Below are 19,555 nucleotides of genomic sequence, written 5' to 3'. Positions count from 1 at the left end.
ATGACATTAGCATAAAAATGAACATAGAAAAATGTTAAACCAGAAATTGCTTTTCTGAAGTTTCTTTTATATCCTGAATGAATGTTATCAAGCTTCAAGGAATTCAAGATCCTTGCAGACTGGGTACACAGCAGCTCATAGCTTACTGGAGCTTAAAACTCTTATACAACAAAAATATTTGAAGACGAAACTAAGACCTGATAGCACATAGCTTAAAAACAAAGTAAAAGAAACAAAACGTATAACAGTGAGCTAGGTGTCTTAGTTAGAGCTACATTGCTCTATAATGATATAGCATTGTGTGAATAAACACAATGACAATGGCAACTGTTACAAAGAAAAACACTTAATTTGGGCTGGCTTACAATTCAGAGGTTTAGTCCATTGTCATCATGGCAGGAAGCCATAAGGGTGTGAAGGCAGACAGGGTGCTGAAGAAGTAGCTTAGAGTTTACATATGGGTCCTCAGGCAGCAAGAAGGGCACATGAGCCACTGAGTCTGGCTTAAGCTTCTGAAACCTCATGTCCAGTGACATTCTTCCTCCAATAACACCACACATACTACAACAAGGCCATACCCCCTAATAGTGCCATTCCCTATAAGCTTGTGAGAACCATTTTTATTCAAACTACCACAGAGGTGTTTATCTGATTGTCAAAGTTAAAAACAAAAACAAACCAACGAAAAAACTCACACAAAACAATAAGAAAGGTATTTGTGTTGTCTTGTTTTGCAACACACTGACATTGCCTTCAAGGCCAAAAACTTAACCCTCACACTCATGGTGAGGTCAGGGTAAGGCACTCTGGGGGTCAGTAGATAACACAGACACAGAGCAGTGCTGTGTCTCCCTGCATTCTGCACTTAGGCATACTACTTTTTAAGCCCTCAGTGTACCCTTGTTAATCTTCTCATCGCTGAGAATAGGGCCACATTCTGAAGGATTCTGCACTCTTCAGCAGACTACAGCACACACTCTACTCAGCACTGTCAACTAGCTCTGACTGAGGTCTGTGGTGCACCAGGCCAGGAGTTGGCAGTCTCCTGCAACTTCCACACCAAGTCCATAAGGTACAAGATGTCTTTACACAGGTCAAGCATATTCTGTGATCAGAACTAGAAAGATGTGACAGAAATGTAAACAGAGTTGTGTAGGACCAGCACCGTGGTCCAGCACCCTAACGATATAGCAGAGTTAACCTCCCCAGCTTGTCATTGCTTGTCTCAAGATATTGCTCACATTTCTAAAATAAGTATTTTTTAAATTGTTTGGTTTGGCAATTTTTAGACGGGTCTCACTATGTGCCTCAGACTGGCCTTGAACTTATGAAGCTCTTGCTGCAACTTCTGAGTATTAAGATTACAGGTGTGTCCCACCACACAAGTTCCACAATCAGCTTGTGAACTTCACAGGCTTTACAGTTAGAAAGTCCATGTTTCTATCTCCTCTAAGCACTTGCTCTTACACACTTACTTCCCTGAGTTACTGCTTTCCAAGAAATGCAAAAATTATGGATTATACACTCCATACTATCATTTAAACTATACTGGACCACACATTTCTCCCATTTCTCTACTCTGGTACTGTGGAATGATGGAAGAGATTCACTTCAGAAGCAGCTGCTCACTCATACAGTATTGTGAATTTGCTAGTGTACATAAACCATTCTGTGTTTATGACCTACACAAAACTAAGAAAAATGATACTCCACAAATTATCAGCCACAAAGCAAGGCTCAGGAGTAATAATTGCATCCAGTACACTTATGTAAAGAGTAAATTAAATCTATGGAATTATTTCAAGCCTGATTTCATTTTTAACCCAGAACTTGCTGTGATGCTAACTAGTTAGTGGGACTGTAAAAACATGGATGATTTGTGTAAACCAACTTTGAGTACCACCAGAAGTAAAAAGTGGTCACAAGGAAATCTAAAGTCATTTCTCCAAAACTCTCTCCCTGCTTGTGAACTTCTATTTCCAGAAAAGACTCAAAGATCACATTAACTAGAAGAAAAGGTTCCTTTTTGTTCCTGACCTCAGTGTTCACAGAGCTGTGCTATAGCTCAAAGTAAAATGAGTTTCAAGAAGGAAGCAAGTTTGAAACATTATGTAGAGAGTCTTGGCAATAAGATTCCTATCATCACAATGGTAAGCAAGAGAACATTTGTAAGGCTGGCTATGTAGAGATTTAAACACCATGTAAACATTGCTTCTGAAACTGAAGAAGGCATTCACAGCACTCTTGGTGCTAGTGAGCCAATCTAGGAAACACAAGGATCATTGCCATCAAGTTCTATTTCTTTAGTACTATTCTCTATTAAAACACACACACACACACACACACACACACACACACACACACACACCAAAAAAAGAAGCTAAATAAAATGGATATTTCATGCAATAGGCTATCTTCTAAATTCCAGGCAAATCTCACACCATGCAAAAAAATTCTAAGCAAAAGCACAACAATCAAGATGGTAATCCTGGTGTTTGTCATATCATATGTACCAACCCAAAATGTAAACATTAGGAAAGTACAGAATGGATAATAACCATTGCTGCCTAAGTACAAAATGGTGAAACCAGTAGCAGCACCACTTCTGAAGTCACCTGTAGGTACAAACCCAGGGAAGTGTGGAGAAATGTGCCCATTAATAGTGGCATAGCAATCTGCAAAGACTTCATGAGCTGTAATGTTTCCTGACTAAAAGTTTAGATCAGACCCTCTAAAAGGTTGGATTTTTTAAGAGTGCTGGTGAGGAAAGAAAAAAAGGGATTTCAGAACGAAGAAGTAGCAAACTGCATGATGGGATGCAGAAGTTCTGGAAAGAAAAGGGAATCTGTGCAGTGAGTGATAGCTGGAGAAACAGGCAAAGCAGGGTTGTTGCTCTCTGATTGTCTGAGATTCAAAATATCCAGTACAAAGGTGAGGACACAGCTCAGCAGTGGGGCGTCTACCTAACACATACATGGCTCTGTTTTGATGCCCAATGCTTAAAAGGGAAGGAAACAGAGTTCAACCTCAGGGTCAGCTCTTGTGTTTCTACAGAGAGAGAGAGAGAAAAAAAACAAAAAAACAAAAAACAAAAAACAAAAACGTGGTATTTGTAGCGGTCCAAAATCCAGTGACAAGAGAGGCCTGTGACACAAACTTCTTTTAAGAGATGTGGCATGACTAAATGTCTCAGACAGAACACAGCAGGCCCCCTTCATTTCTGCTTCAGCTTCCCTTGGTTGCAGTTACCAGTAGTCAACAGCAGTTAAAAATATTAAATAAAAAATTCCAGAAATAAACACAGGTTTTCAATACCTTCTTACAGTATACTGGTATAATTGTTTATTATTGTTTTCCTTACCTCTCACCCTGTTAGTTTATTAGTGAAATCAGAATATAGAGATGTTGGAGGAAACAGCATATATAAGACACCTTGGTGTCCAGCCTGGGGTTGTGGGTGTGGAGTCACTGTGTTGGAATTTAAGTTCAAAAAATGTCTTTCCTAGAACAAATTATCTACACATATGCAATATAGCAACAGAGAGATATAATCATGTACAAATGAGGAAAAGCACTAGCCCCAACAAAACTGCCCATCCAGCAACCAAGAATATTGCTGCATCAGCAAAGGAGGAGGCTTCCTTGTTTGAATCAATAAGATGCAAGTCCAGAAAGGAAATGCAGGTTTCCTTTTTTAAAAAATGTACAAAAGGCTAAGAAGCCTCAGAAATAGATAAATCCCAGCCCAACCTGATGATAATGTACCAAAAGCAAAGCTGCAGATGTTTGCATGCAGTTCGGTTCAAAACAAAAACAAAAACAACAAAACAAAATAAAAACCAAATTGAAGCTGAAACAAATAATTGTGTCAGCTAGGTTTCAATGCAACAGTCAACCTGAGGGAGGCACAATTATTTGACACCCTCTTTTGAAGACATGAGTTGTGAATCACTGTGACGAGCACCCCTTGTGTTTAGATGCTCACCTCATTCTGCAGCTACTTTTTAAGCCAAAGCCTTTACAATCTGAAGACAGTGCATTGGCCAGGAGTTTCTAGTACAGTAGGCAAGGCTACTTACTACCTCTGATAACTCTAGTTAGGAGTCTGGAACTTTCATTTTATGTTATTTCAGTATGAATCATTCAAAAAGTTCAAATACATGCATCATTTAATGAGTATCTTGGCTATTTCCATATTCGGGCTATTATGGATAGAGAAGCAATGAGAACAGATAAGCAAGTATCTCTATAGTAGGATGTATAGTCACTTGGGTATATCTATTCCCAGCTTCCTGAAGAACTGCCACAATGATTTCTACAATAGTTGTACAAGTTTGCACCTCTACCAGCAATGGAGGAGTGTTCATTCCCCTTTCCCAGCATCTTCACTACCATTTGTTTTATTAATCTTGGCTATTCTGATTTGGGTAAGATGAAATCTCTAATTTGCATTTCCTTTATGCCTAAGGATATTGAACAGTTCATTAAGTGTTTATGAGCCCAACTGTTTTGTTTCATCTTTTGAGACTTCCATTTATTTCTGTAGTCAGTTTTTAAATAGAGTAATTTGTTTTATTTCTGTTCAGTTGTTTAGTACATTTGCACAGTTTTAACCAGTTGTTAAGAAAAATGAAAATGGGAAGTTTGGAGTTAAATGAATGGAGCTAGCAACAGTCATCCTGAGATCCTGAGTGAAGTAACCCAGAGCTAAGAATGACATTGCATGTTATCTCATATTTGTGAATACTTGAGATATGTGTATATGCTTTTAAGTTTTAGATATGCATTTATTGATCTGAATAACAACAGAAGTTATAGATAGCTAATAGGTGATGACGGTAGAATAAGGGGATCTTCCGAAGAAAGGGAGATAGAGCATAATGGTATCAAGAGAAAGGGGAAACTAGGAATATTAAACAGGGAGGACTGGAAGGCAGGGTAATCGGCAGTGGTGGTGATCACCATTAATCCTAGCACTGGAGGGGCAGAGGTAGGCAGATTTCCAGGCCTTGGTCTATAGCCCTAGTTCCAGAACAGCTGGACAATACAGGGAAACTCTGTCTCAATAAATAAATAAATAAATAAATAAATAAATAAATAAATAAATAAAAAAGAATTTTTAGAAAGCCACATGTAAGGCAGGATAAAAGAGGGGATGGGGGATGGCAACTAACACCAAAAGCCATTTGAAAAGCCATATGGAAACCTACTATCATAGAAGCTACCTAATATATAGGAATTATATATTCCTAACCCTATAAACACCACAGACTATTGCCGTGACTATTAGTTACTCCCCATAACCTGATGATACACTCTACTGTTGAAAACAACACTCACTTTATGTTGCTGGACATGAAGAATAAATCTGGTACCCAACTAAAAACTTTCTCCCTCCTGACTAGCATTCATGGTACTAGAAGATACACAGCAGCTGTGGTTATTTGAACACAATCAAGTTAGTCAGCATTGTAGCGTAGGGGTGCTTGATGGGCTCCCATTTCTAACCAAAGAGAAATGGATACTTGGTGGGTTTTGGTGCAGGGAGGTCAGATGTTTAGTATGTGGCTCCTGATGAGTTGGGCACACTCCACTGGATGGCCTCACCCCTTGAAGTTTGTGGACAGCACACATTGGGAGTTGTTGAGTTAATAAAGTAAAAAGACAGAAAGAAATCGACACTGGGCTTTTCTTTTCAAATTACTTCCCCTTCTAAGTTTAGAAGGAATTGGTAGGGAAGGGTGACAGACCTACACATCTGCCTTTTATGGATGAACTCATTGCTTTATGATAATAAATATTCAAAGAGATAGATGTCTCCCTGATCTGTAGCTGACCAAGGACATGTGTTTCAGCTCGCCCTTCATCTTGGTGTGAGCAGGAACTGCAGAGCTACATCCTGAAGTCAACTTGAATCATTCAAGTCAAACTCATCTTACATTCACTCCTTCCTCATCCAATCTGCTACAGCCAGAGTCAAATGTCAGGCTGGCCAGAGGTGAAATAGTATCTTACTTCTTTTGCCTAACTATAGTAGTTCTGTGGTTCTGGGCCAGCCATTCAGTTTCTGTGAGCCTTGTTCTTGTTCTTGACAGAAGCTTTGGGAGTGGCTATGAGTTCTTTTTTACACATAAAATTTTAGAGCCATGGAAAAAAATTCTAAGAAGTTATTTTCCTTCGCCTCAGTTGCTTTGTAGGTTGAGATGGTGGATCTGATAAAATGTCAACATGAATTATTAATTCAACGCACTGACCTAAAACGAAAAGCATAAACATGTTTGGTTGATATTTATTACTTCTCTCATACCTCATCTAACAAATACAATAGGAAATGACTAATGATTTGACAACAAAGCTCACCAGACATCTAAGTTCCCCTTTTGTAGCATGGTATGGTTCTTCCTTTCCCTACAAACACAGTCTCAATCACAAATGACAGTGTACTTATTATACCCTCAAATGTGTGTGGAAATCAAATTATTACATAATCTTTAAAATTTCAAGTATCTTATGTATATTGAGGAGAACTTGCAGTGGAGCAACATTAAATAGCAGGAACATTGTTTGCTAGTTGCTAAATACACAAAATGAATAGAATATTTTACTAGGCAAATCTGGAAGACTCAGTATTTCTTAATTATATTAATATACTTTGTGTGTATAAGTGTTTTGTCTACCTGTATACATGCACATCACATGCAAATAATGTGGCAGTAAGAAGAGAGATCAGATCTCCTTGGAACTAGGAGCCACCATGAGGTGTTGGAAACCTATGCAAGAGCACCCAGTGCTCTTAACTGCTGAGCCAGCTCTTCAACACCAAGAATTGTGTTTTGAAATCATTTTATTTTGATTCATAGCAAAGCACTAGTAGGGAACAGAACAATCATACCCTATTACCCTCCAGTGCTGCAGGTATTTCCTATTAGTCATCCTTGTAGTTCTTAGTTTACTAATCAAAACGCAAGGCATACAAACCAGGCATTCTGGTTCATGATTGCACTTGGAAACAAAGCCGAAGGGTCTTATGTTTGAGGTCAGGAAGAGCTAAATAGTGAAACTGAGATTGTCTCAGAGACCACAAAAGGCAATATCAAGATCATTATTCCTTGTGATGAAAATTAGAAAAAATTCCAGCCATAGATAAATAGTTAAATATGCTATGACAGCAAAAAAAAAAATTCAAAATATCCTCATAAAGAATACACAAAATAAAAATTCCTGTTACCACGTTAAATAAGTATATCTAGAATATCATAATGAAGAAACATTAAAATGCATTAACATTAAAAAGCCAGTGTCAGGAGTTGCACATATTTCCCATTGGATTGTTTTCTTTTTCTCTAGTGTGTATTACTTGTTTTAAACACAACATGTGTATATATGTGTGCAGGTTTCATATATATGCATATTACATGTACCTGTGTGTATGCAGTACAAGTGTGCAGAGAAATGCACTAAACTTCATGAATCCATCTACTATAGAAAGAATTCTGATCAGAAGTCAGAACTTTGGAGGTGATGCTAAGAAGGGCCACTCCCAGCCTCCAATGCTTTCTTTATGAAAACATAAACTTGGATCTTAGGGAATAAAGGGCAGGTATAAACTTGACGTGTCAAATGCATTTCCAAGTGTTCATGGCTTCTCAGAGCAGTGTGGCTTGTTCAGCAGACAGGAATAGAGCATTCAGTCCCATGTGAGGTCTACACCCTCAGCCACATGAGGAAAACATATAGCTGATGAGGAAATAACCTGTGTTAAGAAGGTGGGGTAACAGTGACAGCATTAACATCATCAGAGAGGTTACAAGTAAAACACAAAATGTCGTCTCCATTTACATCTTGATAGTGTTCTTGAAGGAAATGTAGACTGAAAATTATTACTGTGCTCAAAGAGCATTTGGGGGAAGGTCTGATGTGGTCAGCTTCCATTATATGGTCATTTATTCTCCATCATACAAAACCTTTCTTCAGGAAAAATATTCAGGTACTTCAAATTTCTAAGGTAACAGCTTCTTACTGTGGGTCACAATGGAAGCATTTATAAATTGCTCATTTTGGATGACTAAACGTCTGCAGATAAGAGAAACTTTCCTATTTTCTTCTTGGTAACTGGGCCATTAGGTGGAATAAAATGTTCTGCTCAGCAGTTTAATGAATGCACAGGAAACTAAAGACAGGGGCCAGTGACATCTCATTGTGAGAAACAGCAACTTCTGTGAAGAGTCAAAGGAAGCCCTTACTGCTGTGAATGATCTAACTTAAACCTCAGAGTTAGCCCTGAGCATTATGGAAACCAGGAAGACAACAGGAGCAAAAGAAAACTCCCACCCCAACCTCAGGCTTCAGTGAACTGTGGGACGACTACGACCACAGCTCTGTGGGCAGAGAGATCTCGGCGACAATCCCACCCCTGTCAGAGGCTGGCATCTGGTGATGGGAACAGAGCTGAGGAACCCCACAGCGCAGTGTTGAGTAACAGTGTGGAGGTGGTTGGAAGCACTCTTGTGCTTCGAACACAGTAGCTAACTGGCCCTCTAAGCTTTATAGTCCTGGAAAACCTGCCAAGTGCTCTGTGGTTCTGGTCATTTGAAGTTTTTTTCTGGAAATCTCTGCATATGGCTTACCAGAGTAAAATGCCAACTCCCTCTCACTGTTTCTGTCTCTCTCTTTCTCTGACACAGACACACACACACACACACACACACACACACACACACATACACACACACTAACAGGAAAGAGTTGCAGAAACATAAACAAGAACCTGAGCTGGCTGAAGAGTTGGGCCCCAGGCATCTGTGTCAGCCTCTCCCATTTCTGTTGTTTGATTAACAGTGCACTTGACTGACCCAGAGAATGTTTTGTTCTATTTTGTTTTAATTTTTCTTTTGATGTAGTGAAGATAGGTATAAGAAAATAACATCTCACATTTCAGGGACAGGAACCTCATGGACTAAGCCAGTTCTTATTCCTGACATAGGTGGATACAGAGGCCTGAACATAACTTACTTCAAAGACCAACATACCCAGCAATACACAAACACTCATGAGATTAGAGTGGAAGTTTTCAACCCAAATTCCGGAAATAGAACAGTGCATATGAAGCCACCTAATAGTGGAGTTGGGGGAGGGAGGCAGGAAATAATTATGGAGTAAAGAAATTTCAGAGAGGCTGACTTAAAAAGCAAGGGAGAGAATGACTGAGATTGTTGGGTAGTCCCCAGCCACAGGGAGGACAGCCAGTGATGCTGAGGCAGGTGGACCCCAGCCATAGGGAAGACAGCCAGTGATGCTGAGGCAAGGGGGCCCAGAGGGACAGCAGGTAAACCAAATCCAAGCTGCTGTGTGACAGTGCTTCACATGATCCAAGTACTGATGTCTGTCACATGTATGAATGAGCACTTTGTAAAACCTCACAGATTACTTAGCATTGCTCAAGTTCAATGCCATCTATGTATCAGGCACTACTCAGACACATTCAAAGCCTAGGCCCCTTTCAACTACCCAGAGTACAGAAATCACTCCCGTTTTAGAGATCAGAACACTGAGCCACAAAGATGAGACAAGTCAGCAATGGGTATTTTAGCAGACGTCAGTTGAGTGCCCGCCCAACTTGGTGCTCTTCAATAGCAGGGGTAGACATGCAAGTTGCAATAAAGACCTATGGTAGGATCCATATCGATGCCCACAGTGTACTGATGAAACCACAGATGACGATGTTAGATTCACAACACCACAGCAAAGTGTCCTACCCTCTAAAAGAACATGCTTAGGAAAAAACTCAAAAGAACCATGTGCATATTTGTCAACAGTCTCTCCTTGGTGAGCTGCTGAGATATTGACAACTCCTTGCCAGCCACAATCCAGAGGGAACACTGCCTTAGGACACCTGAACCACTTGTTCTACCTTTGCAATTAGTGAAAACTAATCAAAACCAACACCAGTGAGTTAGTCAGCTGTGACACTGCTCCTGGAAACAGAGGGTTAGGTGGTGGGAGAGTGCACAGATGGCGTTTCCTTTTTAAATGAAATGTTTTGGCACCAGCCTCTGTCAAGAGCTTTCCCTTGTTTCCATCTGGTTTGGGTCCTGGAACACACACAAGAGAAAATGGAAAAAGAAAACTCTGCCGGCGTGCTAAACCACTAGAAAAGCTGGAGTGGCTGCCAGCACTTCCTCTATGTCCCCAGAGACCAGAACATTCTGCTCAAGGAATGTTATCACATTGTGTTGAGAGAATGGGAGAGCCCTGTTCCTCAGAGCTAGCCCTGTCTTGGAAAAAAATATTTGAAAGTGTGTATATTTTGGAGCAGACTGTCTCACGTGTGGTCTCAGCACTGTGTTCTCTAGCTGTTCGATGGTGTGCAGGGCACTGTAGAGTAGAAATAACAAAAGCTGTTGTAAAGATTAACTGAGATGGTATACATTCATTTCTTAGCTGTCTATTGCTGGTCTCTTCTGTTCAAAGGGGCTTGAGAAAAGATGATGTCTCCATTAATTTTCACAAGAAATTATCTAGAATCCTATGGACGTCTAAGAATGCTTCTGTTATACAAATGAGCAAGCCAAGTGTGTACATAGCAAGGTCACTATGGAGACACAGAATTAACAGTTTGGCTTACACATCTTAATATCCAGCCAAAACCGAAAGCATACACCTGTAGGAAACCAGGCAAAACCAAGAAATGGTCATCAGCTGCTTGAGGTAGTGAGGAAGGATGTATTTTTGTGTTGGAATCCTTTTGTCACACTACTCTTAAGCCTACCAGGGAAAGGCAGAACATGGACACTGAGGGGATACAAACTAGAATCAAGCTACCCATGTTCAAATCCAGGTACTCATGACAACGATCTTCAGGAAGCTGTACTCAGTTCCTCACCTACAAAGTGAGACAGATAGACTACTTCGCAGCATTAATATAAGGGTAGAATGAGGTAATATAGGGGAAAGGATGCAACCATGCCTGCTACAGGGACTCCACTGATGCAGCTAGAACAGGAGCTTCGGTGGGGCCAATTTTACATGATCACAGTGGCTAAGTCTATATTCTCAGAAAACATATGAGGAGAAAGCCTTCTCTTTTAACTCCACATACCTAATAGTTATTACTGATACTTTTACTCAATGTTTCTTTGTCACAAAGACACAAATACTTAATAAAACACCAATGATGACTCATGTTGGAGAGGATGTGGAGAAAGGGGAACAGTCCTCCACTGCTGGTGGGAGTGCAAACTCATACAGCCATTTTGGAGATCAGTATGGCAGTTCCTCAGGAAAATGGTAATTAGTTTACCACAGGACCCAGCAATTCCCCTGTTAGGCATATACCCAAAGGATTCTCATCCATGCAACAAAGACATCTGTTCAACTATGTTCATAGCAGCACTATTTGTAATAGCAAGAACCTGGAAGCAACCTAGATGCCCCTCAATTGAAGAATGGTTAATGAAGATGTGGCTCATCTACACAATGGAATTCTACTCTGCAGAAAAAAAATAATGGTATCTTGAAATTCGCAGGCAAGTGGATGGCACTTGAAGAAACCATCCTGAATGAGGTAACCCAGTCACAAAAAGAGGAACACAGTATGTACTCACTCATATATGGATTTTAGACCTAGATCAAAGGATCACCAGCCTATAATTCACACCACCAGAGGAACTAGGATACAAGGTGTATTCTAAGAGATTCATATAAAGTCCCTCACAGAACTGGGAAGGGACAAGTCCCCCAGAGCTCAGGGGAAGTGGGAGGGGGCAGCAAATGGAGAGAGAAGTAGGAGAAAACGAGGGGGGGGAAGGAAAACATGCGCGACCAGGAAGATTGAGCCTGGTTAGGAATAGAAGACAGGAAAGAGAGAGAGAGAGAAAGAGAGAGAACATAAAATAGGGAGCCAATATTAGTTTGAAGATAAAATTAAACACAAAGAAAGGTCTAGAGAACTATAAGACTGCTGCCAACTAACAATTTGAGCTTCCGTGGAAAGGCGATCATAAATGCCCGTCCCGGAGAGTGAGATCAACAACTAACTTATCCATGGAGCCCTCAACTAATGCCTATTGGAAACAGAAGCAAACACCCATACATAAACACTGAGTGGAAGTAGAACTCAGATGCAGAGGGAGAGGACAAGACCAGGCTGTAGAAACACATAGAGACAGCTTACCTGAACAAGGAGGAGCTAACGGGCCACCAGACTGATAGCTGGGAAGCCAGCAAGGGACTGACTCAGATCCCCCTGAATATGGGTCTCAGCCAGAAAGACTGAGCAGTCTAAGGGACCTCAGACAGTGGAGCCAGGATGTATCCCTGGAGCACAAAAGGGCTTTGCGAACACATCCCCCATGGAGGGATAACTGCCTTAATCTAGAGACAGGAGAGAAGCCCTAGTCCCTACTTCACATGACCTGTCAGACTTATATGACCCCTACTGGATGACATTCCCCTACATATGGAATTGGGGTGGGGGATGGGAGGGTGGTTAGAGTGCCTGTGAGAGGGCAGAGAGGGTAAAAGGGAGGGAAGGAGGGAGGGAGGAAGGGAGGGAGTGAGAGAGGTTAGGAGGGAGGGAGAGGGAACTGGGATCGACATGTAAAATAATAAATTAAATTTAAAATAAATGTTTGACTCCAAAATTTAAGTTTAAGGACAAATTACTGGGGAAAAGGATTTCTATTTTTGTTTCCACAGAAAATGAAAAGATGTGGATTCCTTCCAGACTAATGCGGTCAAGCCAGACCACCTGAAACAGAGTACCAGATGATCCTACATTCAAAACAGCTGGACAAAGCAGCCTGACAGACTACAGCCAGAATTTCTGAATCTTCTTTGAATCCCCCATGACAGTGCCCCTTACCAGCAGGAAGTAGTTTGGAAAGAACAACGCCCAAATTCCCAAATATTGTGTATAAATGTTTGTTTTCATTTAAATGGACTTGGTTATATAAAATAAAAAAAATAAAAATAATAAAAAAATAAAAAAAATAGTTTTATAAAATTAAAAAGACTACAAAGAAAGTCACAGAGTCACAGAAACAAGATAAAGAGAAACCTTGTTTTGTATGTCACTTATTTCCAGAGCTACATAATTTTATGACTGAATTTACTTACAAATCTTCTTAACATAGACTAACCATGACAACTACCACACCTATAGGAAAGTCTATTAATCGACACCTTAGACAGATAGAAGTTACTGTGCATAGAGTGGTACTCTCTATCACTATAAACAGAAGAATCTGCCCTTTAAAATATCATCCCTCATTGAGCTAAGTGAGAGGTGTGGGGGGACGACAGCACCTCCCTAGATTTTTTTTTTTTTTTCCTGTTGAAGAACATAAAACTGTAGAACCTTAACCAGGGTTAAGAAAGCATGGGGACTAGAAAGTACTTTTTAAAATAAAACTGAGTGACCCAAACATGTCATTATGTCAAACATTCTAGGGGACAATCCAGAGTGTAAGGCCCTCAGATAGTAAAATTGTTTCAATCTTAGTTGAGAGCCCCAAGCATTTAACACTTCCTCTCAACCATCCTGTTGAAGTGCATACAGGAAGGGGCCACATCCTTGAAAGGTTCTGAAGTTGCTTCAAGGAACACTCAGAGTTAACAGCTATTGAGATACAGGGTAGGATCATCAGCTCTCATCCTGCTAACCCACACCACAGACTTCTGTGGGACATATGTACATAAATTACTTCATCACAGTGTATTCAGAACTTTGTTTTGCTCTTTCTACAAATCTACAATAATTTTGAAAAGAACTAAGGTTTTCTGTTTCAACAGATATGTCAAAAACTGAGCTAATCACAAAAAATTGGTTTCCATGTATTCCATTTGTGACACAAAGTGGCAGCCAGAGAGTTTACCTATTTATTAATATGAACTCTAATATTGAATATTACATATACCAAATTAAAATGTTATTAGGTAAACAGGTTGTAAGGATGAAATTACAGAATGTTCAGCAGGAAAATGAATTCTAAGAATAAAGTCATTTTAATTTAGCATGTTTCAGCTTTAATTTATAGACTCAAATTATATTGGGGAAATAAATTATATCCTTATCATTTGAATGTATTAATAGCTCCTAGTCAAATGCACACCCTAATCAGGCAAGTAGCAAATCATAAATCCAAATAACATTCTCCAATAAGAATTTCCATATAACTTAGCAAGCAACATGGGAGGTACCATGGGACACTAAGAAGAGTATATCATCTATTAAGGTTTTTTTTTCACACATGTCTGTCCATTTCGCTGCATGTATCATATTTTATTTCTTTTCACTATTGGATAAATTCTACTGCATAGACATAAAATATTTCTTTATTCATTCAATATGTGAGTAGAGATTTAAATTACCTCTGGGTTTATGATTATGAATAAAACTTGGGAGCACACATGACAAGCTGTTATATGGACATGGGATTTTATTTCTTGTGTGTATATGGATAGGATAGGGCTATAGGTTTGACTTCTTTAAAAGCTGTCAAATTCCCAGAAAAAGTAGTTATATCACTTTTAGATTCCCATGATAATTAGAGCTCACACACCTCTGCATGCTTGCCACCACTCAGTATTTATTGCTGGTCTTTCTCATTTTTATCATTGATGAAAGGAAAAAATGGGAACTTATGTGTTAGGAATGCTGATCATATACATATCTTCACATGGAAACATTTGAATATCATTCCAGACTTTATATAGAGGGATGTTACATAAAAAAAATGTAAACCAATATTGAACTCTAGTTAATGATATGTAAACGGTTTTGCTCTGGGGGAAGTATATTTGTGGCTGTGTTAAAATTTAATTTAGAAGATCACTAAGAACAAAACACTATAAACTGATTCACACAGAGAGATTTGGATAGCTGGACAGGTAGGCAACAAAGCAAGAATTATGCAATGTTAACCAAGGCATAAAGTCAAGGACCTATAGATCCAATTTTTTGGGGAAGCTGAGCCAAGAGAATCACTTGAATGTAGGAGTTTTTGAGGCCAGCCATGGACAACATAGCAGGACTATAAAAAAATAAATAAAAATAAATTAAATTTTTAAAAATTGTGGGAGTTGGTGGTGAGAAAATTCTGCACAATTTTCTGTATGAAAACTGTCTTGCATGCTGAGAAAATGCATGTTGATATAAGTTTGCTCTTCAACTGACCCTGTACTATTTTTTAGATTTACTGACAGGGTAATAGTAATAGTAAGTACCCTGTGTAAAGCATTAGGCATAATTAAAGTCGAAGTTCTTGGTTCATAGAGCTCATAACTCAGTAAAGCAGAACAACATGGTATTGGGTTATCATGTCATTAATTTTCTGCAACAGGGTGTATTGTTTGAGATAGACTCACTAAGTACATGACTCTATATATGGTACTGTGATTGCTTCACTTTATAAGACTTTCATATGAACACTTTTCCTTATTTATTTATTTATTTACTTATTTATTTATTAAGATAGGGTTTCTCTTTGTAGCCTGGCTAACCTTAACTCATTCTGTAGATCAGGCTTGGCCTGGAACTCAGGGATCCACCTGGTCTGCCTCCCATGTGCATGGATTAGACGTATGGGCCACAATACCCAGCTCAGAAAATTAGACTTGGGTGGTCATTGAGAAGCTGTGAAAATCAATCTCACTGTGAACAGTTGGACTGAGTATGTTTCTCCTTCCATAACAATGGCTAAATAACCCTAGAAATTTCATATACATATCATATACATATATATATATATATGGTCAGAGTTCTGGTTCTCATTATAAATAATGCACGACACTGAGAAAAATTCACATAAACACCAGCTAAGATATTGAAATACTATATCAGTACCTAGATGCATATTTAAAACATGGAAGCCCTTTGTACCAAACAGGACTGACTCTCCCAGACATGCATATGTGTATTTTCCCTTTTTGCCTTCTTCACAGTTTAACATTAAGTGGATTTTTAGAACAGTTAATGCCCATGGTAGCCCACCTAACCTGAATAATCTTTTTTCTTATAACTGTATCCTCAGCACCCATAAAAGACAAAAATTATTAATTAACTTATTAGCTAAAACATTATTTGTTAGAACTGATACGCCTCCAAGTTGTACGTAAATCAGAAAATAAAGGTGGCTATTACTTTGTCATTTATAAGAAAAACAACATAATGCAACAATGTGTGTGCCAAAGCTACCTGACCTTTTTCCGCCCTGGTTTCAATTCTACTGTCTGCTAAAATGTCATATCTACTTTATGTAGCCTCTCACAATTTAAAAAAAAAATGATAAGGATAAAGACTTTCAGAACAAGGGACTTTCCTTTATTAGAATGTAAGGAAAAAACGACTCTTGTCATTTTACACTTCCAACCTGAAGGACTTGGTAATTGTAACAGGAATGCAGCTGAAAGTTCTGGGTCATTATTTCCATCTGTATGAGCGATAGTTATAAGACTTCCCTGAGATGAGATTGTTAGAACCCCATTACCACTCTCCAAGACTTTATGACTAGAAACAGGGAGATAAAAATGTAAGTCTAAAAGCCAAAGAAAATTGTTGTCCTTCAATTATACTTATATATACCAGGCAAAATCCAACTGCCTTCTGGATAATGAACTATTCACTCAATTATGTGTGTGTAAGAATCTCAGAACAGTGAAGAGAATCAAGCTTTAAAAGGTTAGAATATTGTATGTCTGTGCTCAAACAAATTATTTTTAAGACCTTGATCTCAACAAAATCCTAGGCTGGTATTGAGAAAGTTCCTATGGGCTGGAGAGATGGCCCCATGATAAAGAGTTGTCAGCTCTTCCTGGTGACCCAGATTCAATTCCAGCACCCATGTGCTGGCTCCCCAGTTCCAGAAGACCTGATGCCTTCTCATCACCATTACCATTGTACACACATGTCATACAGACATACACACAGGGAAAACACCCCCTACACACACACAGACACACATACACAAACCAAAGAAAGGATTTTTTTCCCTTTTTCTGTAAGACAGGGTTTCTCTGTGTAGCTTTGGCTATCCCATAACTCCCTTTGTAGGCCAGACTGGCCTTGAACTTACAGAGAGTCTTCTGTCTCTGCCTCCCATGTGCTGGTATTAAAGGTGTGCACCAACATCACTCAGCTGACTTTTTTATTTTTTGAAAACACAGGTCACTGATTCTTAAATTAGTTCTCATTTGGACAGTGCTTAACTATATAAAAAAAAAACAAAAACAAAAACAAAAAACCACACACACCAATATTTTTTTCTAACCATACCCAAACTTGGTTAACCTAGTCCTCATTTAGGAAGGAGAGAATAGTGTTTCCAGGTTGAGTCACTCGTCCTCTGAATAAATAAAAGTTTTTGTCTATCAATTATGAAGGCATGCTTACCACAGTGCTATGTTCTTATTTCATTCTAATCTATGTTTTATAAATTCATATCTATCTAGTGAAAAGTCACTTATACCTTGAATTATAAAATGATCTGATGCCTTCCCATCTCCACTAACATCAAACAACTTATCAGATGCTTAATTTTGTTTCAAAGCTAAAAACAGATTTTAAAATTAATGTTTTATCCCCAAACCACAACTACAAAAGATCTTTAAAAAGATAAATTGTGGTAAGTTTAGTTTAGCCAATCCTATTATAAGAAATATTACAAATGTCCTTAGTGCTTTGCTTAGCATCATTCAGAAGCTCATGGAAAATTTATCTCAACTTATCTAAAAAGTAATAATAAAAAAACCTGGTGTGTATCCACACCAAATACCTCAGATCTCCTTTAATCACAAACAGAAAGAAAAAATAATAATCCAACAAAATTCTAAGCTTATAAAAACAGATGGTTATTTTTCACTTGGCAGTGGCTGTCAGGCAAAACAGTGATTTGTGAACGAAATCTTCTTCTATTCCATAAAGTACCAATATTTGTCTCAAAGAAAACTGTTACTAATTGTTGGCAATGGTCTAGGAAAAAATTAAAAAGTGAAGCCAGTCTGCTAGTAGTGACAATTATGCAAATACCAAAAAGGGTTCTAAAACAAAACTCCCCAAGGACAGACCGCTCCCTCTGAAGGAAAGAATGAATAGGATCATGCTTGCCAAACTCCGCAGATGCTACTCAGGGATTGGAAGACTGAACTTCACGATCTCTCCAGTACCAAAAAAAAAAAAAAAAAAAAATCTCTACAACAGAGGAGAAAGCACAAGGAAAGATGGGTGAGAATGCAACAACTGAGAGAAAGAGTGGAAGGCAGATACGACCAAATGGACATGACCCTCCCAGATGCCTTAGAATTGAGCATCTTAAAACAAGAGTTGTTTTGCTGTTATTATTCAGTTTTCATTACCTGATAGGCAGATATAAGTTAAATATTCGCCTTGACCCCCAGTTGCCAAGAAAGGAATCTTTTTCTTTGTCCTCCTCTTGACTTGGACAGCTCCCAGCATTCTTTCATCAAGAGGTGCAAAAATTTCCTTGCTGATGGCAGATTTGGCACTCATTGTAGAGCAAACGAGGAGGGCACGCAGGGAATTTTCTGAAGAAAAAGAAGAGGAAAGTTGGAAGTGACAATATTGCTGGGCTTGTAGGAAGGAGCAGGACATGTGTGAGGGTGCAGTACTGCTCAGCTTGCAGCTTAACCTCTCTGCATTAAAGAAACCTTACCAACAAGCTACCACAGTGTACTATCCATAGACACAAAGGGAAAGGGGGAGTGTATTTACTACCTGAAATGTTCAGCACAACGTGACCTGAACAGCAAGTAAGAGACTCTAGGGGGCTTGCTCATCTCTACCTAGGCTGTCCCTGCCCCTAACTGGCAACAGTATTCATCCTCCTCCTCCCTTGTCAGGAACAACACTTGCAGTTGAAAAGTCTTTCCACCCCCCAAATTGACTTTTTTATTCCCCTTCCAAATCTCCTTCAACTCCAATGTAAATACATTTTCCTAATTCCATTCACAGTGGAAATAGTGATGTCATCATCTACAAAATAGCCATATAGGAAAGAGAAGACCATTGATTTTACCACTGCTCAGCTGCCTATCTCTCAGCTAAGTAAGGAGCTCTTGTTTGTTAGTCTCCTGCAGAGGGCCCTACTGTCCAGGGTTCCACTGCATACACCTGCCACCATCCTGACTCTTGCAAAATCTTCTGCATTGTCTTTCAGCCCCAGTTGGCATGGAATTCTAAATCTATGTCAGATCTGTGCTATTTACATTGGAAGTGCTACCTGGCCAGGCCAAAGGAGCTAAAAAATGAAACAGGGGGACAGAGGCAAATCATCTAAGGTTTATCTCTGGCCTCCATATATACATGCATACATGCACACCTGCCTACACATGAACATCACATGTACCAATCAGAATTGAAGGTGCAAGAAAAGTCTTTGTCCTGCTCACACAGGTCGTTTGGGGGACTGTGGGGTTCTGCATACAGACTGACAGCATATTATATGACATAGCAGTAGCTTCATGAAAATGTCCTCAAATTGACTAGTTGATAAAGAAGCCCACACTATATACTACCTTGTACTTGGTATTAGAATGCCAT

The 19,555-nt window shown here is 39.2% G+C and overlaps 1 protein-coding gene across 1 annotated transcript in view; it reads right to left on the bottom strand.

The window, feature by feature from the left end:
* Positions 1-19,555, bottom strand: part of Stxbp6 (syntaxin binding protein 6) — a 226,683-nt gene that overhangs the window by 136,593 nt on the left and 70,535 nt on the right. The window contains exon 2 of the mRNA XM_051175059.1: positions 18,352-18,540. Within this exon, the coding sequence (XP_051031016.1) occupies positions 18,352-18,505 (154 nt within the window). The 5' untranslated portion in view covers positions 18,506-18,540. The remainder of the gene's footprint in view (positions 1-18,351; positions 18,541-19,555) is intronic.

This window comes from Phodopus roborovskii, unplaced genomic scaffold (assembly GCF_943737965.1).
Source record: "Phodopus roborovskii unplaced genomic scaffold, PHOROB, whole genome shotgun sequence".
Classification (NCBI taxonomy): Eukaryota; Metazoa; Chordata; class Mammalia; order Rodentia; family Cricetidae; genus Phodopus; species Phodopus roborovskii.
Note: the sequence above shows the minus strand (reverse complement) of the source record. Positions and strands in the feature narration are given on the sequence as shown.